Raw genomic sequence first — 27,549 nt, 5'->3', positions numbered from 1 at the left:
CACAGATGTCACGTTGGGAGTCGTCTGTGAATTGTTGGATATTTCAGTAGGCCAGTAACCAGAGCTTTGCTGTTTTGGACCCAATAACGGACAAGGAAAAATTTGGCGGGAGTGAGCTGGCAACTGGAGGGTTGCTGGCATCAGAGTTTCAGGTGCCACCTTCCGCCTTTTTGCCCTTGAGCAAGCCATTTAACTACCTAATCTGCTCCAGGAGCACTGTTCTGCGGCTGACCCATGCTGCTTTCAGCCTCCTGGTGTACGTGTGTGCGTGCGTGTGTTTGGCGGGCTCAGGGGAGGCATAGCTCTGCGAATCTTGACTGCACAAAATCTATTATTAGGCAGGGAATACTATTTGTAGATCAGTGATTCTACACCTCACTTTGCTCAAAATGATCCTCTCCAATGGACTCAGAACTTGTAGCAAAAAAAGTGTCAATCAGGGGCAGTTAAATAGGAGAGTCAATGAGGCGGCAGGTAGCCTAGTGGTTAGAGCTTTGGGCCAGTAAACGAAAGGTTGCTTGATTGAATGCCCGAGTTGACAAGGTAAAAATCTGTCGTTCTGCCCTTGAACAAGGCAATCAACCCACTGTTCCCCACTAGGCTGTCATTGTAAATAAGAATTTGTTCTTAACTGACTTGCATAGTTAAATAAAGGTACAAAAAAACAACCATGGAAGTGTGCTGCGTTAATGAACAAGTGGGAATTTATCACATACGACTTGGACAAATCCACTTGAACGGCCCTCCAACTGGTAATTAGTAGTGAGAAACTCATCTGTTTTTCCTGAGCAATGTTCCCTCTAATCTGCGGAACGCAACTCCTCGGGACTGCCAAACAGAAGAAATATCAACCTGCACGAGATTGAACTACTTCACTCAACTTTCTAGAGTTTTCACCTTCAGTGAACACACTACGTTTCCCTTTACTGTGGGAATTGTGATCGAATCAACGCAATATTATCCACTTTCAATGCAACATACCGAAACAAAACAAACTATGCAAGACTTCGTTCGCAGAACTAACTATGCAAGAGATTTTGTTGTAGGCATCGTAGTAGAATTCTATTGCATTGACACTCAAGACTCAGCCCGTACTCTACACAGACCAGTGCAAAAAAAAACAATCAGAGCTGCAGTAGGCCTATATGCAAATAGACCATTGCCATATATGGATCTGTGCCATTCACGTTGAACTGGACTGTGTTTACAGCATGAGCGGTCATGAGTAGATACGCTTGTTTTGAGATCAAAGCGGGAGCTGCATGTAGCCAAGTGTGCACATTTGTTCTTATCCTTTGTACATTTTTAGACATCTTTCACAAGTGAGTATGAAAATAGCTTTTTTGTCTTAAAGGGGCATTGTTGTATTTAAAAAAAAAAGGCTTGAAGAAGCTAAATAGCCAATAGGCAGAGGGTAGCATGATTTGTCTGATTCTCTGTAATAATGGTATGGGAATAATAATGCATTTTATTTTGTAAAGTGGTTTCTTGCATCAAACAACAGTGGTCCTTTATATCTCAGTTGGTAGAGCATGGTGCTTGTAATGCCAGGGTAGTGTGTTCAATTCCCGGGACCACCCATACATAAAATGTATGTATGGGGTCCGATCCTTAAGAGGTTTTAAAGCTTGATGAGAGCATGGTTGTTCAGGGAAGGATGCAGGATAGTTGCTTGGCTTTGGAACATTCTCAGCACATTTAAGGAACTTAACAAAAAAAAATCATTACTTTAACTGAACATTTCCTAAAAGTTCAAATGTGGTTACATTTAATTTAAATGTTGGTAATGTTCTAGGAACATTCTCCCACTGGTTTGACATTGACAACGTTCTCAAATAGTTCAGAGGACTTTAAGAAACAATGTTCTTCTGTGGGAATTTCAGTACTTCAGCATAACCTTTCCTACAGGTTCTCTCATGATTCTATTTAAAGTCATGTTCTCAAATTGTTCAGAGAACGTTAAAACGTTCCATAAAAACACACAAGAAAACTTTAGTAAAGTTCAGAGAACGTTCTAAGAATATTATTTAAAAACATGTACAGTACCAGTCAAAAGTTTGGACACACCTACTCATTCAAGGGTTTTTCTTTATTTTTACTATTTTCTACATTGTAGAATAATAGTGAAGGCATCAAACTATGAAATAACACACGGAATCACATAGTAACCAAAAAAGTGTTAAACAAATCAAAATATATTTTATATTTGAGATTCTTCAACGTAACCACCCTTTGCCTTGATGACAGCTTTACCTATTTGGTAAAAGACCAAGTCCATATTATGACAAGAACAGCTCAAATAAGCAAAGAGAAACGACAGTCCATCATTACTTTAAGACATGAAGGTCAGTCAATATGGAAAATTTCAAGAACTTTGAAAGTTTCTTCAAGTGCAGTCCCAAAAACCATCAAGCACTATGATGAAACTGGCTCTCATGAGGACCGCAACAGGAAAGGAAGACCCAGAGTTACCTCTGCTGCAGAGGATAAGTTCATTAGAGTTAACTGCACCTCAGATTGCAGCCCAAATAAATGCTTCACAGAGTTCAAGTAACAGACATATCTCAACATCAACTGTTCAGATGTGAGAGACTGTGTGAATCAGGCCTTCATGGTTGAATCGCTACAAAGAAACCACTACTAAAGGACACCAATAAGAAGAAGAGACTGCGTGAATCAGGCCTTCATGGTTGAATCGCTACAAAGAAACCACTACTAAAGGACACCAATAAGAAGAAGAGACTTGCTTGACCCAAGAAACACGAGCAATGGACATTAGACAGGTGGAAATCTGTCCTTTGGTCTGATGAGTCCAAATTTGAGATTATTGGTTCCAACCGCCGTGTCATTGTGAGACGCAGAGTAGGTGAACGGATGATCTCCGCATGTGTGGTTCACACTGTGAAGCATGGAGGAGGAGATGTGATGGTGTGGGGGTGCTTTGCTGGTGAAACTGTGATTTATTTAGAATTCAAGGCACATTTATGCAGCATGGCTACCACAACATTCTGCAGCGATACACCATCCCATATGGTTTTCACTTCGTAGGACTATCATTTGTTTTTCAACAGGACAATGAACCAACTCCTCCAGTCTGTGTAAGGGTTATTTTACCAAGAAAGAAAGTGATGGAGTGCTGCATAAGATGACTTGTTCTCTACAATCACCCGATCTCAACCCAATTGAGATGGTTTGGGATAAGTTGCACCGCAGAGTGAAGGAAAAGCAGCCAACAAGTGTTCAGCATAACTCCTTCAAGACTGTTGTAAAAGTATTCCAGGTGAAGCTGGTTGAGAGAATGCTGAGAGTGTGCAAAGCACTCATCAAGGCAAAGGGTGGCTACACCTTTTTCGGTAGTACATGATTCCATATGTGTTATTTCATAGTTTTGATGTCTTCACTTTTATTCTACAATTTAGAAAATAAAAAAAAGAAAGAAAAACCCTTGAATGAGTAGGTGTGTCCAAACTTTTGACTGGTACTGTCATATACATTCTGTTCTCAGTATCAATAAAACTCGCTCTATCCTCTATCTTGCTAAGTGTGATAGCAAAATAAAATAGCAAAATAAAAGTGTGATAGCAAAATAAAATATTATCTTAAGTTCAGAAATGGTATTTTCTTCTTTACCTTGTAAATATTTTTTATGGTCCTTTTCTAAAATGGTGATTTATTTTTCACTCATTTTAATTTCTAACTCAGAATATGATATTATCATTCCCCTTAAGTATGCATGCCTTTAAAGCATGCACAAGAATGTCGGGGGTCAGTTTTTCTCTGTCCTCTATGTCTACATTTGTAATGGTAAAGTTAAAAAAAAGTTGTTTGCATATTTAGTAAATGTCGGGTCTTGAAGATGTGTTCTGTTCATTCTCCATATGTCACTAATTGTATTTTCTGTTGGTGTAGTTATGCATGATGCAGGAGAGTTATCCGATATCACTACGTCATGGACTTTTTAACCCAGTATATTGTTGAGTGCATTTTTGGAAAGAAAAATGTAGTCAATTCTTGAATAGATTATCTTACTTTGTAGTAGTCTTTTGTAGTTGAGAATAGTAATCTCCAGGTGTCCTGTAAATTATTTGTGGAGATTAACATTTTCAGCATCTTTGGAGGCTCCTTGAATTTGCCTTTTTTATTTCTGTGTCTATTTAACTTGTGGAATGTGTGATTTAAATTATAGTTCCTGTCTGGATTTGATTAAACATAGCTTGAATTCTATCTAAAAACATAATGTAACGTACATTTCAAAATTAGAAAACGGTCTTCTTGGTCCATGTGCTGGGATATAAGCGGAAATGGTATATTCTTGTTTATCAGGATGCCTACACCTCTGCTGTTAATACAGTAGGTGGCAGCATAGGCCTCTCCAATCCAGCTCCTCTTTAAATGTTCAATCAAAGTTAACCTTGTATGTTTCATCTATCATTGAATAAACATAATACAAAAATGTTTTGCAGAAGGCAGTGGACATCCCATGGATATGGGAGATTCATAGTATGAATACATACTGTAGTTATTGTATACATTACATATATAGAACATGTGAACATGTAGGCTGAGAAAACATTTAACAGAGAACACAAAAGAACAAAAAGCAAAGCACTTCTTTGCACTTTGAGGCGCTGCGCCTTTTATATGTTTTTTTAAGCTCCAACTTCTCTCCTAATGTACCAACAGTCTGTGGATCATGTTATTGTAAATACATTGGAGAAGGCTTGCCACTTAAGTACTGTGCTCAGTTTGTAATACCTTGTCAATGAAAGTATATTGGCTGGTGGGGAGAGTGGGTGCACCGAAAGGCCAGAGTGAGATGAGTTGAGAGGCACCACAAAACGTGTCAGATGCCCTCTCAGCTACCCCGTCCCAATCCCTCGGATAGAGCACATCTCCACTCTAACCAATGACCACCATTGGATCTTAGCTATAATGGTTAAAAATGAATAATAATGACTCAACGTCCTCTCCTAATCAGGCCAGCACTAATTCATTTTACAGAAGGTTTGCAAGTCACAAAAATAAACACAATTACATTGTAGTATAGATACATCCTTCTTTTCGCCCTCTCCCAAGTCAAGCGTATCCCTCTCCACCTCCCCCTCCCAGTTTTCCTCCCCTTTATCTCACCCAAGCCGAGCTTCCCCTCTTCCCTAACCGGATCAAGTACCCTCCCCCTCCCTCCCCCACTGCCTTACCCACCCAAACCACACATACACCAGCACACACATACATTTGAGAGAGTATTTTATCTTTCTGTAATCGAGACCATGTAATATCTAACAACATTTTATTTTTAATGATCTCTTATGCTTTATTTGACCAATTTTATCAACACTGCCCTGAAAATATTCAACTCATAATTTCATTTTGATTCAACTAACTCCTCCATAGAGTATCCATATATACTGAACAAAAATATAAATGCAACATGTAAAGTGTTAGTCCCATGTTTAATGAGCTGAAATGAAAGATCCCAGAAATGTGCCTTATGCAGAAAAAGCTTATTCTACTCCATTTTTGTGCACAAATTTGTTTACCTCCCTGTTAGTGAGCATTTCTCCGTTGCCAAGATAATCCATCCACCTAAAATGTGTGGCATATCAAGAAGCTGATTAAACAGAATGATCATTACACAGGTGCACCTTGTGCTGGGGGTCAATAAAAGGCCACTCTAAAATATGCAGTTTTGTCACACAACACAATGCCATAGATGTCTCAAGTATTGAGGGAGCGTGCAATTTGCCTGTTAACTTCAGGAATGTCCACCAGAGCTGTTGCCAGAGAATTTAATATTCCAAATGGCCTCACAACCGCAGACCATGTGTAACCCCGCCAGCCCAGGACCTCTACATCCATCTTATTCATCTGTGGGATCGTCTGAGACCAGTCACCCGGACAGCTGATGAAACTGAGGAGTATTTCTGTCTATAATCAAGCCCTTTGTGGGGAAAAACTCCTTCTGATTGGCTGGGCCTGGCTTCCCAGTGGGTGCGTCTGACTCCCAAGTGGATGGGCCTATGCCGTCTCAGGCCCACCTATGACTGCGCCCCTGCCCAGGCATGTGAAATCCATAGATGAAGACCTAATTCATGTATTTCAATTGACTGATTTCCTTATATAAACTGTAACTCAGTAAAATCGTTTGAAATTGTTGAAATTGTTGCTTTATATTTTTGTTCAGTATAAAATCTAGAAACCAGACAACAAAGGTTCAAGCCTCTAAACTTGATAAATCAACATATCCCCAAGCAACTGGGAGATTGTGAGCCCATGGACGAACAAGACAAAAGGAGCCTTTTGGAAACAAAGTTGAAAACTTTAGAAGATGAATTGAACCTGCACTGTTTTTACACATACATGTTATTCAATCATTTCCCCCACACCGCTCCAAAGCGTGAATGAGCATCTTTGTAGCCAGGAGCTAAAATAGAACTTGATCCTATTTGAGACGCTCCACAAGTCCCCTCCTTATTGGATATCAGGAAGATACAGACCCATGTGGGTGCTTGAAAGACAAATGAGGAGAGCTTAATTGAAAGACAAAAAAACTTTTCACACAAGTGTAAACATAGGTTGTGAGCCCTGCAAATGCAACGACTCTAATAATAATACATCGAATGCATTAACAGAAATAAAACAATTACCATAACCAAACAAACATTGTACATTAGAAATGAGGGGGATTAACGGTAAATGTACTACTGGTGATATATGTAATGGGGAATTGATAGACACTAACAATCAAAGGACAAACAATTCACACAATGTTATGAAACAAGGAATGCACACGAATTGGGAGGAGAAAGCACATTCTGGAGAGAGATGTGCCTTCTGCATCTTAGCTACACTCCCCTTCTTTTTGACTCAACATTTAAAATGATACCCAAGACACATTACTTTCACACATACTGTAGGCTTAAGGAATACTCTAACAAACGATGTCCAAAGTGGTAGCCATTTATGGAAAACCAAAGAATTTTTTTAACTAATGCAATTTCACACCATCGTGCATATTTATATTTTGTCTATCCCCAACAGGCACAATCATGACATGTAGGTTAAAATACCAAAATCAACTGTGAATCAATTATATTAATTTCGGCCAGGTCGAAACACACATAAAACATTCATTGGCATTTAGCTAGCTAGCTGTTGCTAGTTAGTTTGTCCTGGGAGATTAACTTTGGGTTGTTATTTTACCTGACATGCATATGGTCCTCTTTTTAGCAGATTTTTCTGTAGAATTTTGACCTGGAGTCATACAAAAGCGTGTGTTTCTCTACTCCGACACTTAATCCACAGATAACGTTGCAACCGAGGACAGACAATTTTTATGCACTACGCACTTCAGCACTCAGTGGTCCCGTTCTGTGAGATTGTGTGGCCTACCACTCCGTGGCTGAGCCGTTGTTGTTCCCAGGTGCTTCCACTTCACAATAACAGCACCTACAGTTGACCGGGGCAGCTCTAGCAGGGCAGAACTGACTTGTTAGAAAGGTGGCATCCTATGACGGTGCCCCGTTAAAGTCACTGAGCTATTCATTATGGTCATTCTACTACCAGTGTTTGTCTGTGGAGTTTGCATGGCTGTTTGCTCGATTTGATATACCTGTTAGCAACAGGTGTGGCTGAAATACCCGAATACACAAATTTGAAGGGGTGTCCATATACTTTTGTATATATAGTGTATCTTAAAATGTTCACAGTGATGTAGAATTCACGACCAAATGAGCCTGGCGTGCCAGAGATGTTAAAGATGTTAAAATATTCACAGGATTGTGGTAAGAATGTGTCAGAATTGCTTATTTCTGAAGATGTTATTTCGCCCCACATGTGATTGTAAAAAAAAAAAATTAACTCTCCAGAGTGGCGCAGTGGTCTAAGGCACTGCATCGCAGTGCTGAAGCGCCACTACAGCCTGGGTTTCGATCCCTGAACAGCTTGCCCCTCAGTGACTGCCAGCAGCAGCAGCTCTGCCTCCGTGGTTAGATGGGCCATGTGAACATTGCTTGGATTGTTTTGCCAGCTATTTGCTATGAGGGAGAACTGCCCAAATGAAATTGAAAGGTTTTCATAGCATAAATTATAATAGCACAAAGTAAGTGAACCATCTTGAAAGTGCTTAAATGTGCATCACTTCAGTCAGAACTTCTGGGTCTGCTCTAGTCTTCATCCCAATGAGGCTCTCGTGCCTGACGGTTTACTTCCTCACGTGATACTAGATCTGTGCCATCAGGTACAGATGGCGCTAAAGCAAAAAACTAATTGTTATCAACTTCTAAATAAACAATTTTTACAGTCATGGGAGCATGGGACCTGATACACTGGACATCTACATCCAACAAGAGTCAAAGGAAAGAGGCCGAGGGATACACTAGCTAGAACCTTCTCACGAACGAAAAAGCGAAAAAGCATGGCAAATTTTGCTTCTCCCCCCATGTTTTTCATCAGGTTCTACTGAAGGTGATCAGGCCACATGTTGTGTGGACTAAAACAGCATATAACGGGGTGTATCACAAAGCATGATGAAATTAATTAGCCAGCTACAGTAATTTTGAGAAACATTGATAAATTGTTTGGTATTTTTTGTTGTTGTCAAATTAACCTTTGATAAGCATAGCTGGAGCTTGCTAGCTAGTTAGATCCCATGCCAATTTCAAGTATTTCTAAACTAATATCTGACTGAATCGGGAAATATAAAATTATTTCTGAATGAAAGTTAACTGGCATCATGCTTTGTGACATTCTGTTAACTAGCTATCCCCAGTTATATAATGTGTTTTCACTTATTGCATCTGCATGCTTGTTGCGTTCTCCCTGGTTTCCACAAAGTCAAAATTGGCTAAATCGTAAAAAATGTATGAAAACAAAAATTACCTTTTTGGTCTTAATTTAAGGTTAGGCATAAGGTTAGCAGTGTGGTTAATATTAGGGTTAAGGTTAGGGTTAGGTTTAAAATCAGATTTTAAGAAAATACATTGTAGAAATATGCAGGCTATATGACTTGGTAGCTGTAGTAACTAGTGCCAACCGTTCTCCCTGGTGCTGGCTGCTCCTTCTATATATTATAATTTAATCTGTTCAAAAAAGTGGCAGCATGTGCAGCAGTCATTCGGTTTTTGCATACACCTCCCGCCATGGGAATTCAGCCAATCAGAGGCCGCAGTTGTTAATGTAAATATCCATTTTATATGTTTGAAGTTTCAATTTTGCGTTGTAAAATTCCATAGCAATGCATATCGTAACACATAATTACTCTAAATTAAAATATATTCTTACTATGGGGCCATAGCAGATTGGTCTGATACTAGAATACTAAATGTATCAAGTAATATAATTGGCCTCAATAAACCCAACATGGGATTTTACTACATTATAATGGAATGTATGGAGCAGGTTTAATCAAATCAAAGTTTAATGGTGGCATACGCAGTTTAGCATATGTTATAGCGGGTGTAGCGAAATGCTCGTGTTACTAGCTCCTAACAGTGCAGCAAAAATGTCAAAAAAGTGCACAAATAATACTCAAGAAATCAAGAATGTCATAACGAATCCAGTTGACAACCCAAATATCTGTCATGCCCTGATCTGTTTCACCTGTCCTTGTGATTGTCTCCACCCCCTCCAGGTGTTGCTGATTTTCCCCAGTGTATTTATCCCTGTGTTTCCTGTCTCTCTGTGCCAGTTCGTCTTGTATGATTTTCCAAGTCAACCAGCATTTTTCCCGTTCTCCTGCTTTTTGCTATTCTCCTTTTTCTAGTCCTCTTGGTTTTGACCCTTGCCTGTTTCTGGACTCTGTACCCGGATGCCTGACCATTCTGCCAGCATTGACCACGAGCCTGTCTGCCACTCTGTACATCCTGGACTCCTGGATTCTGGATTCTCTTGCCTACTCCTTTTGGATTAATACACATTGTAAGACTCCAACCATCTGTCTGTCTGCATCTGGGTCTTGCCATGTGTCATGATAATATCACTGTATCATTAATCGAAATGCAATCTATACATATATACACCAAAATATATACTAAGAATGACACAGCAGTAGATATATTACAGTGAGCTATGTTGAGAATCCAGTGTATAAAATAAACAGTGAAACAAAATGCAAGATACAGTAGTAGATACAGTGCATTCGGAAAGTATTCAGACCCCTTGACTTTTTCCACATTATGTTACGTTACAGCCTTATTCTAAAATGGATTAAGTTTTTCCCCTCAGCAATCTACACACAATGCCATCTCCTCCCAAGGAACCACCATTGGAATGCACGAGGAGTTGCTTCATGTTCTCGTGTAAGGGTTCCAGACCTTGGCCGAACGACATGACCTAGCGTTGAACACATTGCTGGAGCAATTCCGCAGGTTTTCTGTTAGGCAGCCTACCACAACGGTAATCTCCCAGCCCCTCAGTAACCCGGCTGTTAGCAGCGCCGCCTCTCTGGCCACCTCGGTTTCCCGGGAACCACACTTTCCTCCCCCAGAACACCTTGTTGGAGAGTCGGCACCTGTCAGGGGTTTCTCCTCAGTGTTTCCTCATCATCGAGCTGCAGCCCTCCTCCTTCCCCTCGGACCGCTCTAAGATCGCGTACCTCATCACGCTGATGTGCGGGAGGGCTCTCGCCTGGGCTACGGCAGTTTGGGAACAACAGTCGTCTGTATGCTTCAGTCTGGAGGAGTTCGTGGCGGAGGTAAAGAAAGTTTTCGATGCTCCATTGTCCGGGAGAGAGGCTGCCCAGAAGTTACTCCAGCTTCGGCAAGACTCCCGCAGTGTGGCAGACTATACGGTGGATTTCCGCATGTTGGCAGCTGAGAGTGCCTGGAACCCTGAAGCGCTGTTCGACATGTTCCTGCACGGCGGATCGGAGGAAGTAAAAGACGAGCTCGCAGCCCGGGAACTACCGACGGATCTCGACTCGCTCATCGCCTTGACCATTCGGCTCGATGGGGAACTATGGGAATGAAGGAAAGAGAGGAGATTCAATTTCACTCGCCCGCCCAAAGATTCCACTTCGCCTCCGAGGGATCCCGGAAGGCCCCGACAGCTCCGTTGCCGAGAGAAACCGAGGCTACCCGAGTTCCCATGAGAGTCTCCGAAGTCTGCCGATTCACCTCTTCCCGAGCCAATGCAACTAGGCAGAGCTAGGCTGTCTCCAGCCGAATGGCTATACAGGCTTCACACTAAGACTTGCCTGTATTGCGGGACTAGTCATCTCGTCTCCACCTGTCCACTAAAAGACCAGGCTCACCGGTAGGAGCGAGTACTCTGGTGGGCCATACGGAGAACATTTCCTCTCCCCTTACTCGCACCCCTTTTCATCCCATTTTGGTGTGGGGGAACCAGTCAAAATCTCTACGGGTACTCATCGACTCCAGGGCCGATGAGAGTTTTATTGACGGTACCCTGACGTCCGAGGTGGGCATCCCCTGTGTCATGACATTGCCCTCATTGGGTACAGCGAGCACTATTTCCTCCTCCCTCTGCACATCCCCCTACCTCTGCACCATCCCCGTACCTCCCTCTCTGTTACACACAGGCTGCTGTGGTCAGAGAGGTCGTAAATTCCTAGAGAAGATCCTGCCTCATGGCCAGACAGTATAGAGAGAATGAGTTTTCATAGAGAGAACAAAGGAATTTCGTCCACCTCACAGAACTGGAGGTCCGAACAGTATTTATGTTCTGGAGAATGTATAAAAGATCGGTGAAGAATCCAGCTACAACTGGTCCGTTTGGTACAATTTTGTGAAACTCATGAGAGACAATACGGCCACATTACCATAACGCTGTTTATACAATAGCCTCAGTTATGAAGCTTACTTCTAATTGTTGTACAAAATGAATGAGTAAAGATGATACTATTTATGAAATGACGGATGCTATGTAATGATGTTAATGTGAGAGAATTGTATTTCTGTTTAACCTCTTTCAGCTAGGGGGCACTATTTTTATGTTTGGAAAAATAACATTCCCAAGGTAAACGGACTATTTCTCAGGCCCAGATACTAGAATATCCATATAATTGACAGATTAGGATAGAAAACACTCTAAAGTTTCCAAAACTGTCAAAATATTGTCTGTGAGTATAACAGAACTGATTTTGCAGGCGAAAACGTGAGGAAATCCAACCCGGAAGTGCCTTTTATTTGAAAATTTGTTTCATTGCCTGCCCATCCTCCATTTAAAAGGGGTATCAACCAGATTCCTTTTCCAATGACTTCCTCAGGTGGTGACCAGGCTTTAGACATAGTTTCAAGCTTTTATTTTGAAAAATTAGCAAAATGTATCAAAACGCGTCAGGTGTCCTTTGATTAGTTCATGCGCGCGAGAGTTGTAGCTCAACATTTTCTTTCTCTGTAGTATTGAATAGTTTACCGTCCAGTTGAAATATTATCGATTATGTATGTTAAAAACAACCTGAGGATTGATTATAAAAAACGTTTGACATGTTTCTACGAACATTACGGATACTTTTTGGAATTTTCGTCTGCCCTCGTCTGCCCTTCAGGACCGGCACGAGCCTGTGGTTTTCTAAACATAACGCGCAAACCAAATGGAGGTTTTTGGTTATAAAAATAATCTTTATTGAACAAAAATAACATTTATTGTGTAACTGGGAGTCTCGTGAGTGCAAACATCCGAAGATCATCAAAGGTAAGCGATGAATTTTATTGCTTTTCTGACTTTCGTGACCAAGCTAATTTGCGGCTAGCTGTTCTTACTGTTTTGTCTAGTGATTGATAAACTCACAAACGCTTGGATTGATTTCGCTGTAAAGCATATTTTCAAAATCTGACACGATAGGTGGATTAACAACAAGCTAAGCTGTGTTTTGGTATATTTCACTTGTGATTTCATGATCATAAATATTTTTAGTAATTTTTTTGAATTTGAAGCTCTGCAATTCAGCGGTTGTTTACGAAAATGATCCCGCTAAAGGGATCCGTGCGTCAAGAAGTTAAAGTTTCACGAAGTCATTGGCACGCCCCCAGGGGCACAGACAGGACCTGGCATCATGATACAGCCTTTTTCTATGTCCCGAATAAAACCCCCACCTGGGTTTTCTATCACCAGACCAAGCTTACCTCAATTATGAGAGGGCTAAGGGTTGAGACGAGACCAGTACTTCTATCAGGGAAATCTAATCTATATCTATATTGATTGCAATTATTACCGAATGAGTGAGCGTTCATGTGCAAAGGATTAGCATTTCAATTGTTATAATTATCCACTTTGTAGTGTCTCTTATCTTTCGCGCCCTTATCAGTCCCTCTGTCTACCAAGCCGCCATGCCGGTTTAGCCCACTAGGGCGCATCCCCCTATCATTTATTTGTAACCATATCTACTTTGTCTGTTTGTGTGATGCATTTCTGTGAGTACTTAGTTAGTAAAAAAAATATTTTAAGACAATTGATGTATGGATGACTCATAGTGAAGACTGGGTTCGTGCAGATAACCAACAATTTACGACGTTTGGAATGAGACTAACGTGAGGTAAAGAATAATTCATTAATCAGAAGACTAAGTGATCAGATATTAAAATATCTGAAAGTTATATTAGGAAAATTATAACTTTGTAATCTGAATATTTTCCTTGGTGCCCCGACTTCCTAGTTAATTACAGTTACATAATTAAGTAGTTTAATCATATAATAATTACAGAGAATTTTTGATAAAGATTCATATTCAGTTTAATGATGCCAAAGACACGACACCAGTCAGCCCCTCTCCATTCCCATGGACATTAGAGCGCTGGACAGGCTCTCTATAGGCCGGGTCACCCACAATACCACCCCCTTCAACCTACGTGTGTCAGGGAACCACAGCGAGACGATCCAATTCATGCTCATTAAGTCTCCTCAGGTTCCCGTGGTATTGGGATTCTCTTGGCTCCAGCAACACAAATCCTCTTATTGACTGGTCTGCTGGTGCCATCACGGGCTGGAGACCGTTCTGCCATGCTGAAGTCAGGGCAGCCTGCCCCGGGACGTCTTCCTGGGAGCTCGGAAGTTGCCCCGGACCTGTCCACCATTCCCGCGGAGTACAAGGACCGCTTCTCGCTGTGAAGATGACGTTGGAGGAGTGGAGGCACTGGCTGGAGAGGGCAGAACATCCATTCATTGTGTGGACTGACCACAATAACCTGGAATATCTCCGCACCGCCAAGCATCTCAATTCCAGGCAAGCTAGTTGGGCCCTGCTTTTCCCACAGTTCAACTTCTCCCTCTCATATCGACTGGGATCCAAGAATGTAAAACCGGATGCGCTGTCATGCCGCTATAGCCCCATGGCTACAACCCTGGAACCCGAGACCATCCTTCCCACCTCGTGCCTGGAGACAGCACCTCGTGCATGGCGACAGAATAGGGAAGCAGGTTCGTGAGGCGCAGCATTCCCAGCCAAACCCCCGATAACTGGATGTTTGTTCCTGATGGGTCCTCTCCTCGGTCCTGGAGAGGGCCCACCCTGCCACCCGGGCTCCCGTCGGACCCTGACCTTTGTGCAACGATGCTTTTGGTGGCCTACCATGGTTCCTGACGTCTCAGCGTTCGTCGGCTCATGCACGATCTGTGCGCAGAACAAGACTCCTCGGCAAGCTCTGGCTGGTCTCCTTCAACCTCTGCCAGTCCCTCACCATCCCTGGTTTCACATATCCCTGGACTTTGTCATGGTCTCCGACCGGGGTCCTCAGTTCTCGTCCCGTCGGCCAGCCTGTCCTCCAGGTTCCACCCCCAGTCCAACGAGCCAACCAAGATCTCATTGGAGCGAGCCAACCTAGACGGAGCGAGCCAACCAAGACCTGGAGACGACTCTTCGCTGCCTCGGTCTCCGCCAACCCCACCGACTGGAGCCAGCAACTAGTGTGGGTCGAATACGCCTGCATCACCCTTCCTTTCTCTGCCACAGGTCTCTCGCCCTTTGAGCGTTCCCTGGGTGATCAGCCTACACTCATGAACTTTTCAGCCAGGTTTGCTGTCATGACTGACTTAGCGAGATCATCTACAAACCACAGCACTGTCCATTTCTATATCAAGTGTCAACTCCCTCCTCCCAAGACATGCTTCTGTGGAAATCAAACAGACCTGTGAAAGTGTATTGTAGAAAATAGTTAAATGCACCAGGTTTGAATTACACAGACCAACTCAGACCAAACAGTATCCCTGGGAAGTATTTTTGACAAGTTAAATGGTCTCTCTTCCTATGTGACACATGCTCGTAATACTGCAGGCTTTCTGTCATTCATAGATTATTTTTGAATCGTTCATGGACCTCAATTTGAAAACATAAACTCAATGCATTCATGCTCGAGTAGAATGTCTTACGAACCGTAGGAAAGGAGACATGAAGAAAGACATTGACAGGAAGAGAGAGTACACATTCTGGACACCTTAGACTGAGTTCACATACATAGTAAATGTGCTCACTTCAGCCTAAGTCACTCAAACTTCATAATGTGGTTACACTTTTTTTAAAGTGGTTTTGATTTTCTCATAACAGTGTTCTGTAAGGGAGAGGAATTAAACAATGAAGCGCATTCATGCATTCCCCCCCCCCCCCCCCCCCACCAACACACACACACACACTCATATTTTTTAAAATATGAAACTATCAACTGAACCTGCCCCCAAAACTCTAAATGTGCAGAAGCTGAATTGCAATATAGAATGTTCTACCAGCTGAGATAGGAACCGGGTGTGCTGCTGTCTTGTCTGTTGTGTTAATGAATGTGCATATTCCTTACCCGTTTGCGCAAATTGCAGCTGAGAATTAGGTTGCGGGAGAATGTGTTGGCAAAAGCAGTGTAGAACTCCAACACCTTCAGCAGAGCATCTCTCCGAATTACGTGCAAGTCGCAGTAAGTGAGAGCCCGCACATTGGCACAAGCATGTGCCAGATTGGCTTCCTTCCAGAAGACATCCCCAAACACATCTCCCTTACCTGGGGAAAAGGAAAAGTAGCATTACTTTGAAAAAAACTCACCCAAAAACAATTTGTTACAAGTTAGGTTTCCCTCCAATTGGTGACAGATTTTCATGCGAATATTCTAAAATTGGCATAAAGAAACTATGCACATTTTTCCACCAGTGGTGTGTTTCCACCAAACTGACTTTTTGCTGATAAAAACCAGTACCTGATGATGTAGTGCACACAAATGTCAAAATCTAAAGTTCAATGTGTAATTTTGTCGCAAAAACTGTAGCATTAAATAGCAAATGTGCCTACTCTGACAAATGATCTGTTTGCATTTATAAAATGAGTTGGTTAGTGTCATCAACAGAGTAACTTAAGGAAAAGTGTTGCTTTGCCACCCTCTCCAGCCTTTCAAACTTAAAGGCCTGGTGCAGACAAAAACGTTAATAGACCAATAAGAAACAGTGTTCCAAACCTCTCTGGCAAAAACATTTTGTTATCAGTTTTCCCCTCCCTGCTCAGGCCACTCCAAGAGCAAAATTATTGGTTGAGAAATGGTTCTTTGCTCAGAAGCTATTTTTGTTTCTACTTAATTGTTACCCAGAAATTATTTGATATTGAGATAAAAACAGCGGCATTGGGCCTTTAAGCACAATGACAGAGCACAGTGATTGTTGTGTGTGTAGTTATTCCATAATTCAAAATCTAGAACTTGGTAGAGGGAACACTTCAGGGAGTTTTAACGGTAACTCATGCAAGGGAGATTCCCTGCTGTTCAATGGTTGATTCAGCATTCATTCTCAAAAAATCTAATTCATAGGCAGTGTTAAAAAAACTGTTCGCCGGCATTAAACACAATTTTTTTTTTAAACTCTGGTTACTCTGATTAATCCATCAGTGATAAGCAAATACATCTACAGACAGTCAGCAACAATCATCGTAATCAGTGGCTTTTTACCCGATTGTGTTCAAAGCCAGCGAACATTGGGGGCAGTTCACCAAAATTACACATTGGTTTCCTTACCCTGTTAGCAGTCTATGGACAAGGTATGACAGCAGGTATAGCAGCATTTTCTAGTTTCCTGTCCAAATTATCCTAAAGTATGTCAAATTGATTGTGTAGCTCAATGAAGTTACTTATTTTCATTTGGACAATGTGTGCCACAAATTGTAAAACGTTAGCGTTTGGAACAGTGGCCAGATTGGTGTACCTTGCATGAGCTACCGTTAAACTCGCTGAAGTGTTCCCCCCTTGCCTTTCGTATTCATAACTTATGTGTGTATTTTGTATTCTGCAGAGATTATTTGAAAAATAGACCTTCGTCTCAACATGACTCCCTGTCAAAATAAAGAAATATATATATATWTTTTTTTTAACAAAACATAGATATTTCTTATACCTTGTCCATAGACTGCTTACAGGGTAAGGACATTTGGGTGAACTATCCCTTTAAACACTGCTGAACTTTGCCTTGAGAGCATAGTATAACTGTCCTTCCCTATAATAACAAAAATTAATCTATTGCTTCAAAATGTCAATTTCATAGATTGTCATTCCATGAACAGCACTATGAGGGTATTTTAAGACAAACATCTCAGTTGAATCCTTCATTGATTCAGAATTAATCAGGGGTGCTACAGATCCCAGCGGTGCTTACCTAGAATGGCGATGACCTCGTCGTCCTGAATAACTTCCAATGACCCGGATACTACAAAGCAAAGGGTGTCCACACTTTCGCCAGCATGGAATATGAGGTCCCCTGGGGCGCAGTGTGTGGTTTGGAACTCAACCGCTAGAGAGCGCAAGCAGCCATCACTGGCCAGTCGAAATGCTGGGTGCTCATTGAACACCTGTCTATTAAGGTGGACACAGATGTCTGCTCGCATATCTTTGGGACAGATTGACAGGACCTAAAAGGGCACAAGAGCACAATTTGGTCACACTAACACTGGGATAGTGTTAAAAACAAGTTACAGAGCATCTTCAACAAGAGCAAGCTCAAAAATGAGAAATAAGCTTTAAGTCAGGGGTGTCAAATTTATATTGCTCCAGGCGCCACATTCGTGGCTTGCGACCAAACTTTAAAAACAAATACTCCTGTGTCTATCATTTTGCGGATTTCAGATGCTCCCTGACTGTTTAGCTTTTTTAGGGCTTGTTAGAGGCTGAGACACAGTGAATAGATATACTGTATGATTCCCTGATATTACACACTGAAGCCTGTACATTTTACTATGCTGGTGAGAATCACATTAGTGTGTTCCATATTACCACACCAGTCTTGAAAAGAAAACTGTTCTCAATTCAAGCAAGGTTATAGCACAGTGACTGGGGTAACTGTAACTGACTTTAAATGTACTTTTCGTATTGAGCCGGCATTTGCAGCCTTTATCATGAATGCGATCACTGCGAACGCGGGAACATTGCCTTTAAAAGCTGCATTGTTGACAGCTTTATAGACTGAATCCCAGCCTATGTATTTTAAAATATATTCAATGGAATCCCAGTGTCCTCATGTTGTAAAACCTATATTTACGGTTATTGATAGTAAAGTGGCAGGAAAGTTGTGCCCAAAACTTAATTGCTTACAGATCGGCAAAACATGTCACTACAACTTTACTTATCACGACTGGACAATTTGCCTGCCCTAAGTACTATAAAAAATGTATAAACATTAAGTGGCAATATGTTACTTTTCGGGCGACCCGACCAAATTTACATAGAATTGTGAGTTATAGATCTATCATTCTCATTGAAAGCAAGTCTAAAAAGCAGTAGATCTGTTCTATGTGTGCTATTTCTATGCCTTCGGTTGTTAAGTTTTTAGCTTATTTTGTCACATAAACTGAAATTAGGCGAACTATTCGAGTTTTAGCAACCAGGAAATGGCGGAGCGATTTCTGCACATAGCAACTTTGATATATGATATGACATATCACGTTTATTGTTTTGCAGTGTATAAACAGTTCAATGTTTTCATTAATAAACAGTTCAATATAAACAAAAACATGTATGATGTGTAACTAAACTTCATTTTAAAGGGTTTAAACACTGTTTCCCATGCTTGTTCAATGAACCATAAACAATTAATGAACATGCACCTGTGGAACGGTCATTAAGACACTAACAGCTTACAGATGGTAGGCAATTAAGGTCACAGTTATGAAAACTTAGGACACTAAAGAGGCCTTTCTTCTGACTCTGAAAAACACCAAAAGAAAGATGCCCAGGATCCCTGCTCATCTGCGTGAATGTGCCTTAGGCATGCTGCAAGGAGGCATGAGGACTGCAGATGTGGCCAGGGCAATAAATTGCAATGTTCGTACTGTGAGACGCCTAAGACAGCGCAACAGAGAGACAGGACGGACAGCTGATCATCCTCGCAGTGGCAGACCACTTGTAACAACACCTGCACAGGATTGGTACATCCGAACATCACACCTGCGGGACAGGTACAAGATGGCAACAACTGCAGTTACACCAGGAATGCACAATCCCTCCATCAGTGCTCAGACTGTCTGCAATAGGCTGAGAGAGGCTGAACTGAGGGCTTGTAGGCCTGTTGTAAGGCAGGTCCTCACCAGACATCACCGTCGCCTATGGGCACAAACCCACCGTCGCTGGACCAGACAGGACTGGCAAAAAAGTGCTCTTCACTGACGAGTCGCGGTTTTGTCTCACCAGGGGTGGTGGTCGGATTCACATTTATTATCAAATGAATCAGTGTTACACCGAGGCCTGTACTCTGGAGCGGGATCGATTTGGAGGTGGCGGGTCTGTCATGGTCTGGGGCGGTGTGTCACAACATCATCGGACTGAGCTTGTTGTCATTGCAGGCAATCTCCACGCTGTGCGTTACAGGGAAGACATCCTCCCCCCTCATGTGGTACCCTTCCTGCAGGCTCATCCTGACATGACCCTCCAGCATGACAATGCCACCAGCCATACTGCTCATTCTGTGTGTGATTTCCTACAAGATAGGAATGTCAGTGTTCTGCCATGATCAGCGAAGAGCCTGGATCTAGGGCCATTCCCCCCAGAAATGTCAAGGAACTTGCAGGTGCCTTGGTGGAAGAGTGGGGTAACATCTCACAGCAAGAACTGGAAAATCTGGTGCAGTCCACGAGGAGTAGATGCACTGCAGTACTTAATGCAGCTGGTGGCCACACCAGATACTGACTGTTTCTTTTGATTTTGATCCCCCCTTTGTTCAGGGACACATTATTCCATTTCTGTTAGTCACATGTCTGTGGAACTTGTTCAGTTCATGTCTCAGTTGTTGAATCTTGTTATACAGGAATTATACAAGAATCATGTCATACAAATATTTACACATGTTAAGTTTGTTGAAAATAAACGCAGTTGACAGTAAGATGACGTTTCTTTTTTTTGCTGAGTTAATTTGTAATTTTAAAGTGTTTTTCATGGTTGTAAAGGTGAGGAATGCAAATGCCACAGCAATTCAAGAACATCCCATTGTTTTCTGGAATTATTCCTAAAGTTTGGAAAGCAGGACATGTTTTCCTCGTCACAAGGGTAGGAACCCTATTGACCTAAACATCTACCGCCCTATATCAAAGCTTTCATGTTTGACAAAAATATTAGAAGCATTGATACTCTCAACTTCTCTCCTTGATCATTTTTTTACCCCCTTTTCTCCCCAGTTTCTCGATATCCAATTGGTAGTTACAGTCTTGTCCCATCATAAACAACTCCCATTAGGACTCGGGAGAGGCGAAAGTTGAGAGCCATGCGTCCTCCGAAACACCACCCTACCAAGCCGCACTGCTTCTTGACACACTGCTCACTTAACCCGGAAGCCAGACGAACCAATGTGGGGTAGGAAACAGCATACAACTGGCGACCGAAGTCAGCGTGCATGAGCCCGGCCCGCCACAAGGAGTCACTAGAGCGCGTTGGGACAAGGACATCCCGGCCGGCCAAACCCTCCCTTAACCCGGACGACGCTGGGCCAATTGTGTGCCGCCTCATTGGTCTCTCGGTCGCGGCCGGCTGCGACACAACTTTTCTCCTTCTTAACCAGGAACTGTATCTTAAATACACATCAGTCTGGATTTAGACTGGAACATAGTACCATTCTGCTGAATCACAATGATATTGAATGCTTTTTTTTAAACAAAAAAATGCAAAAAAGCGTTCAAAAGCATTCTATACTGTGGATCAGTCATCATGATTGCATAGACTGTTCTCTGTCGGACTTGATAGCATTGCTCTTGATTCAAAATGTACTTCAGTGATAGATCTCAATGTAAAAATGCTGACTGTGTCAACTCAATTCTTCGAGGTCACTAAAGGTATTCCTCAAGGGTTCATGTCCAGGCTAGTATTATTCACACTATATACAGTATAAACTATATGGGCCATTCTGTCTGTTCTTGCTCGGACAAGGCTTATTTGTCCAATGCTTACTTGTCCAAGGCTTACTTACTACTGTATATAAATGATATTGTGTCCTTAGTGAAAACTGTCAGCTACACATCTATGCTGATGATACTGTGCTGTACAAATCTGCCTCTTCTGTGAACTAGGCTATACCTAATCTACAGACTGCTTTTCATGTCAAAAGCACTTGTTGAGCTTAAACTGGTACTGAATGCGGACAAAACAAAGTACTTACATATCTGCACGTTAAATGGAGCCCAAATTGAGCGAGTCCCCTCATTTACAGAGCATTCGAAAGGTATTCAGTCCCCTTGACTTTTTCCACATTTTGTTACATTACAGCCTTATTCTAAAATAGATTAAATAAAACAAATTCCTCATAAATCTACACACAATACCTCATAATGACAAAGCAAAAACAGGTTTTTAGAATTGTTTGCAAATTTATTAAAAATAGATGACCCTTAGTTATAAGACTCGAAATTGAGCTCAGGTGCATCCTGTTTCCATTGATCACCCTTGAGATGTTTCTACAACTTGATTGGAGTCCACCTGTGGTAAATTTAATTGATTGGACATTATTTGGAAAGGCACACACCTGTCTATTTCAGACCAAAAACCAAGCCATGATGTCGAAGGAATTGCCCGTAGAGCTCCGAGACAGGATTTGCGTCAAGGCACAGATCTGGGGAAGGGTACCAAAACATTTCTGCAGCATTGAAGGTCCCCAAGAACACAGTGGCCTCCATTATTCTTAAATGGAAGAAGTTTGGAACCACCAAGACTCTTCCTAGAGCTGGCCGCCCGGCCAAACTGAGCAATCGGGGGATTAGGGCCTTGGTCAGGGAGGTGACCAAGAATTTGATGGTAACTCTGACAGAGCTCCAGAGTTCCTCTGTAGCGATGGGATAACCTTCCAGAAGGACAGCCATATCTGCACCACTCCACCAATCAGGCCTTTATGGTAGAGTGGCCAGACGGAAGCCCCTCCTCAGTAAAAGACACATGACAGCCCGCTTGGAATTGCCAAAACGCACCTAAAGATTGGGGCAAAGGTTCACCTTCCAACAGGACAACGACCCTAAGCACACAGTCAAGACAACGCAGGAGTGGCTTCGGGACCCGATTGAACATCTTTGGCGAGACCTGGAAATAGCTGTGCTGCGATGCTCCCCATCCAAAAAAAACTCCCCAAATACAGGTGTGCGAAATGTTTTTAGCGTCATACCCAAGAAGACTCAAGGCTGTAATCGCTGCCGAAGGTACTTCAAAAAGTACTCAGTAAAGGGTCTGAATACCTGTGTAAATGTGATATTTCATTTTTTATTTTTTTTACATTTGCCAACATTTCTAAAAACCTGTTTTTGCTTAGTCATTATGGGCTATTGTGAGGGGAAATAAACAATTTAATCAATTTTAGAATAAGGCTGTAACGTAACAAAATGTGGAAAAAGTGAAGGGGTCTGAATACTTTCCGAATGCACTGTAAATACCTTGTCATTGGATCGTTGACAAGTTGTCATTTAAAACACATGTAGATGAGCTAAGAAAAAGACACTGAGAATCAAACTGGGCTTCTACTGCAGAAATAAGTTGTGCCTTTCGCTTGATAGTAGAAAACAATTTGTTCAGTCAACTTTTTTGTCAGCCCTAGACTATGACAACATAATCTATATGAACACCGCTGCCACTTCTTTAAACTATTGGATACTGTTTATTATAGTGCACTACCCTTTATTACATGTGACCGATTTAGCACATACAGTTGAAGTCGGAAGTTTACATACATTTAGGTTGGAGTCATTAAAACTAGTTTTTCAACCACTCCACAAAGCTCTTGTTAACAAACTATAGTTTTGGCAAGTCGGATAGGACATCTACTTTGTGCATGACACAAGTAATTTTTCCAACAATTGTTTACAGACAGATTATTTCACTTATAAATCACTGTATCACAATTCCTGTGGGTCAGAAGTTTACATACACTTGTCATGTTTTGTCTTTGATCATCATGTCTTGTCCCTGTGCTTCCCTCTGCTGGTCTTATTAGGTTCTTTCCCTCTTTCTCTCTCTCTCTCTCCTCCTCCCTCTCTCCCTCTCCCGCTCTCTCTCTCTATCGTTCCGTTCCTGCTCCCAGCTGTTTCTCATTCTCCTAACGACCTCATTTACTCTTTCACACCTGTCCCCTATTTTGCCCTCTGATTTAAGTCCCTATTTCTCCCTCTGTTTTCCGCTTCTGTCCTTGTCGGATTCTTGTTTGATGTTTGCTGTCCGTGTTCCTTGTTCCGCCCTGTCGTGTTCTTTGCCTTCTTCAGATGCTGCGTGTGAGCAGGTGTCTATGTCAGCTACGGCCAGTGCCTTCCTGAAGCGACCTGCAGTCTGTGGTCGCGTCTCCAGTCGTTCCTCTCTATTGACGAGAGGATTTCAGTTTCCTGTTTTGGATTTACCATTGATAATATCCAGGAGAATCATTAATTGTTTAATACTGGAATAAAGACTCTGTTACTATTACGTCGCTTTTGGGTCCTCATTCACCAGCATAACAGAAGAATCCGACCAAGATGACCAGCGACTATGGATTCTCTCAACACTGCCGTCGACGATTCCAGGAGCAATGCTCGCAGACACGAGCAGGAATTGTTTGCTGCTCGTCATGCCGTTGAGACCCTGCCGCTCAGGTCTCCGATCTCTCTGGACAGTTTCAGAGATCTTCGTCTCGTGCCACCAGCTACTTCCTGGTCTTCCGAGTCTCCGGAACCTAGGGTTATAAACCCACCATGTTACTCTGGGCAGCCCACTGAGTGTCGCTCTTTTCTCACCCAGTGTGATATGTGGTCTCTCTCCAGCCCAACACGTACTCTAGTGAGAGAGCTCGGATCGCTTACGTCATATCACTCCTTACTGGTCGGGCTCGGGAGTGGGGCACAGCTATCTGGAGGCAGGGCTGAGTGTTCTAACGATTATCAGAACTTTAAAGAGGAGATGATACGGGTTTTTGATCGTTCAGTTTTGGGAAGGAGGCTTCCAGGGCCCTGGCTTCCCTATGTCAAGGTGATCGATCCATAACGGATTACTCTATAGAGTTTCGCACTCTTGCTGCATCCAGTGACTGGAACGAGCCGGCGTTGCTCGCTCGTTTTCTGGAGGGACTCCACGCTGAGGTTAAGGATGAGATTCTCTCCCGGGAGTTCCTTCCAGCGTGGACTCTTTGATTGCACTCGCCATCCGCATAGAACGACGGGTAGATCTTCGTCACCGGAGCTCGTGGAAAGAGCTCGCGTTAACGGTGTTTCCCCTCTCCGCATCTCAACCATCTCTCCCACCGGCTCAGAGACTGAGCCCATGCAGCTGGGAGGTATTCGCATCTCGACTAAGGAGAGGAACGGAGAATCACCAACCGCCTTTGCCTCTATTGCGGTTCTGCTGGACATTTTGTCATGTCATGTCCAGTAAAAGCCAGAGCTCATCAGGTAAGCGGAGGGCTACTGGTGAGCGCTACTACTCAGGTCTCTCCATCAAGATCCTGTATACTACCTTGTCGGTCCATCTACGCTGGACCGGTTCGGCTGCTTCCTGCAGTGCCTTTGATAGACTCTGGGGCTGAGGGTTGTTTTTATGGACGAAGCATGGGCTCTGGAAACATGACATTCCTCTCAGACAGTTAGGGAAGCCCACGCCCATGTTCGCCTTAGATGGTAGTCTTCTCCCCAGTATCAGATGTGAGACACTACCTTTAACCCTCACAGTATCTGGTAACCACAGTGAGACCATTTCCTTTTTGATTTTTCGTTCACCTTTTACACCTGTTGTTTTGGGTCATCCCTGGCTAGTGTGTCATAATCCTTCTATTAATTGGTCTAGTAATTCTATCCTATCCTGGAACGTTTCTTGTCATGTGAAGTGTTTAATGTCTGCTATCCCTCCTGTGTCTTCTGTCCCCTCTACTCAGGAGGAACCTGGTGATTTGACAGGAGTGCCGGAGGAATATCATGATCTGCGCACGGTCTTCAGTCGGTCCAGAGCCAACTCCCTTCCTCCTCACCGGTCGTATGATTGTTGTATTGATCTCCTTCCGGGGACCACTCCCCCTCGGGGTAGACTATACTCTCTGTCGGCTCCCGAACGTAAGGCTCTCGAGGATTATCTGTCTGTTTCTCTCGACGCCGGTACCGTGGTGCCTTCTTCCTCTCCCGCCGGAGCGGGATTTTTCTTTGTTAAGAAGAAGGACGGTACTCTGCGCCCCTGCGTGGATTATCGAGGGCTGAATGACATAACGGTTAAGAATCGTTATCCGCTTCCCCTTATGTCGTCAGCCTTCGAGATTTTGCAGGGAGCCAGGTGCTTTACTAAGTTGGACCTTCGTAACGCTTACCATCTCGTACGCATCAGAGAGGGGGACGAGTGGAAAACGGCTTTAACACTCCGTTAGGGCATTTTGAATACCGGGTTCTGCCGTTCGGTCTCGCTAATGCTCCAGCTCGCTTTCAGGCATTAGTTAATGATGTACTGAGAGACATGCTGAACATTTTTGTTTTCGTTTACCTTGACGATATCCTGATTTTTTCACCGTCACTCAGATTCATGTTCAGCACGTTCGACGTGTACTCCAGCGCCTTTTAGAGAATTGTCTCTACGTGAAGGCTGAGAAGTGCGCCTTTCATGTCTCCTCTGTCACATTTCTCGGTTCTGTTATTTCCGCTGAAGGCATTCAGATGGATCCCGCTAAGGTCCAGGCTGTCAGCGATTGGCCCGTCCCTAAGTTCACGTGTCGAGTTGCAGCGCTTTTCTCGGTTTCGCTAATTTCTATCGGCGTTTCATTCGTAATTTCGGTCAAGTGGCTGCCCCTCTCACAGCTCTGACTTCTGTCAAGACTTGCTTTAAGTGGTCCGGTTCCGCCCAGGGAGCTTTTGATCTCCTCAAGAAGCGTTTTACATCCGCCCCTATCCTTGTTACTCCTGACGTCACTAAACAATTCATTGTCAGAGGTTGACGCTTCAGAGGTGGGCGTGGGAGCCATTCTGTCTCAGCGCTTCCATTCTGACGATAAGTCCATCCTTGCGCTTACTTTTCTCATCGCCTGTCGCCATCGAGCGCAACTATGATGTGGGTAACCGCGAACTGCTCGCCATCCGCTTAGCCATAGGCGAATGGCGACAGTGGTTGGAGGGGGCGACCGTCCCTTTTTGTCGTTTGGACTGACCATAAACCTTGAGTACATCCGTTCTGCCAAACGACTTAATGCACGTCAAGCTCGTTGGGCGTTGTTTTTCGCTCGTTTCGAGTTCGTGATTTCCTATCGCCCGGAAATAAGAACACCAAGCCTGATGCCTTATCCCGTCTCTTTAGTTCTTCTGTGCTTCTACCGACCCCGAGGGGATTCTCCCTGAAGGGCGTTGTGTCGGGTTGACTGTCTGGGGAATTGAGAGACAGGTAAAGCAAGCACTCACTCACACTGCGTCGCCGCGCGCTTGTCCTAGTAACCTTCTGTTCGTTCCTGTCTCTACTCGTCTGGCTGTTCTTCAGTGGGCTCACTCTGCCAAGTTAGCTGGCCACCCCGGCGTTCGGGTACGCTTGCTTCTATTCGCCAGCGGTTTTGGTGCCTACTCAGGAGCGGGACACGCGTCGTTTCGTGGCTGCTTGTTCGGACTGCGCGCAGACTAAGTCAGGTAACTCTCCTCCTCCGGTCGTCTCAGACCGCTTCCCATTCCTTCTCGACCATGGTCTCACATCGCCTTAGACTTTATTACCGGTCTGCCTTCGTCTGCGGGGAAGACTGTGATTCTTACGGTTATCGATAGGTTCTCTAAGGCGGCACATTTCATTCCCTCGCTAAGCTTCCTCCGCTAAGGAGACGGCACAAAATCATCATTGAGAATGTGTTCAGAATTCATGGCCTCCCGTTAGACGCCGTTTCAGACAGAGGTCCGCAATTCACGTCACAGTTTTGGAGGGAGTTCTGTCGTTTGATTGGTGCTTCCGTCAGTCTCTCTTCCGGGTTTCATCCCCAGTCTAACGGTCAAGCAGAAAGGGCCAATCAGTCGATGGTCGCATATTACGCAGCCTTTCGTTTCGAAACCCTGCGTCTTGGGCAGAACAGCTCCCCTGGGCTGAGTACGCTCACAACTCGCTTCCTTCGTCTTGCTACCGGTCTATCTCCGTTTTCAGAGTAGTCTTGGGTACCAGCCTCCTCTGTCTCGTCCCAGCTCGCCGAGTCCACTTCCATCTCTCTCTT

General features: G+C 43.3%; 1 protein-coding gene across 1 annotated transcript in view; it reads right to left on the bottom strand.

The window, feature by feature from the left end:
• The window catches only part of kcnh5a (potassium voltage-gated channel, subfamily H (eag-related), member 5a), a 139,721-nt gene that overhangs the window by 7,019 nt on the left and 105,153 nt on the right, over positions 1 to 27,549 (bottom strand). The window contains exons 9-10 of the mRNA XM_023973544.1: positions 17,572 to 17,824; positions 15,744 to 15,940 (exon numbers count right to left, since the gene is read on the bottom strand). Of these exons, the coding sequence (XP_023829312.1) occupies positions 15,744 to 15,940; positions 17,572 to 17,824 (450 nt within the window). The remainder of the gene's footprint in view (positions 1 to 15,743; positions 15,941 to 17,571; positions 17,825 to 27,549) is intronic.

This window comes from Salvelinus sp. IW2-2015, linkage group LG28, assembly GCF_002910315.2.
Source record: "Salvelinus sp. IW2-2015 linkage group LG28, ASM291031v2, whole genome shotgun sequence".
NCBI lineage: Eukaryota > Metazoa > Chordata > Actinopteri > Salmoniformes > Salmonidae > Salvelinus > Salvelinus sp. IW2-2015.
Note: the sequence above shows the minus strand (reverse complement) of the source record. Positions and strands in the feature narration are given on the sequence as shown.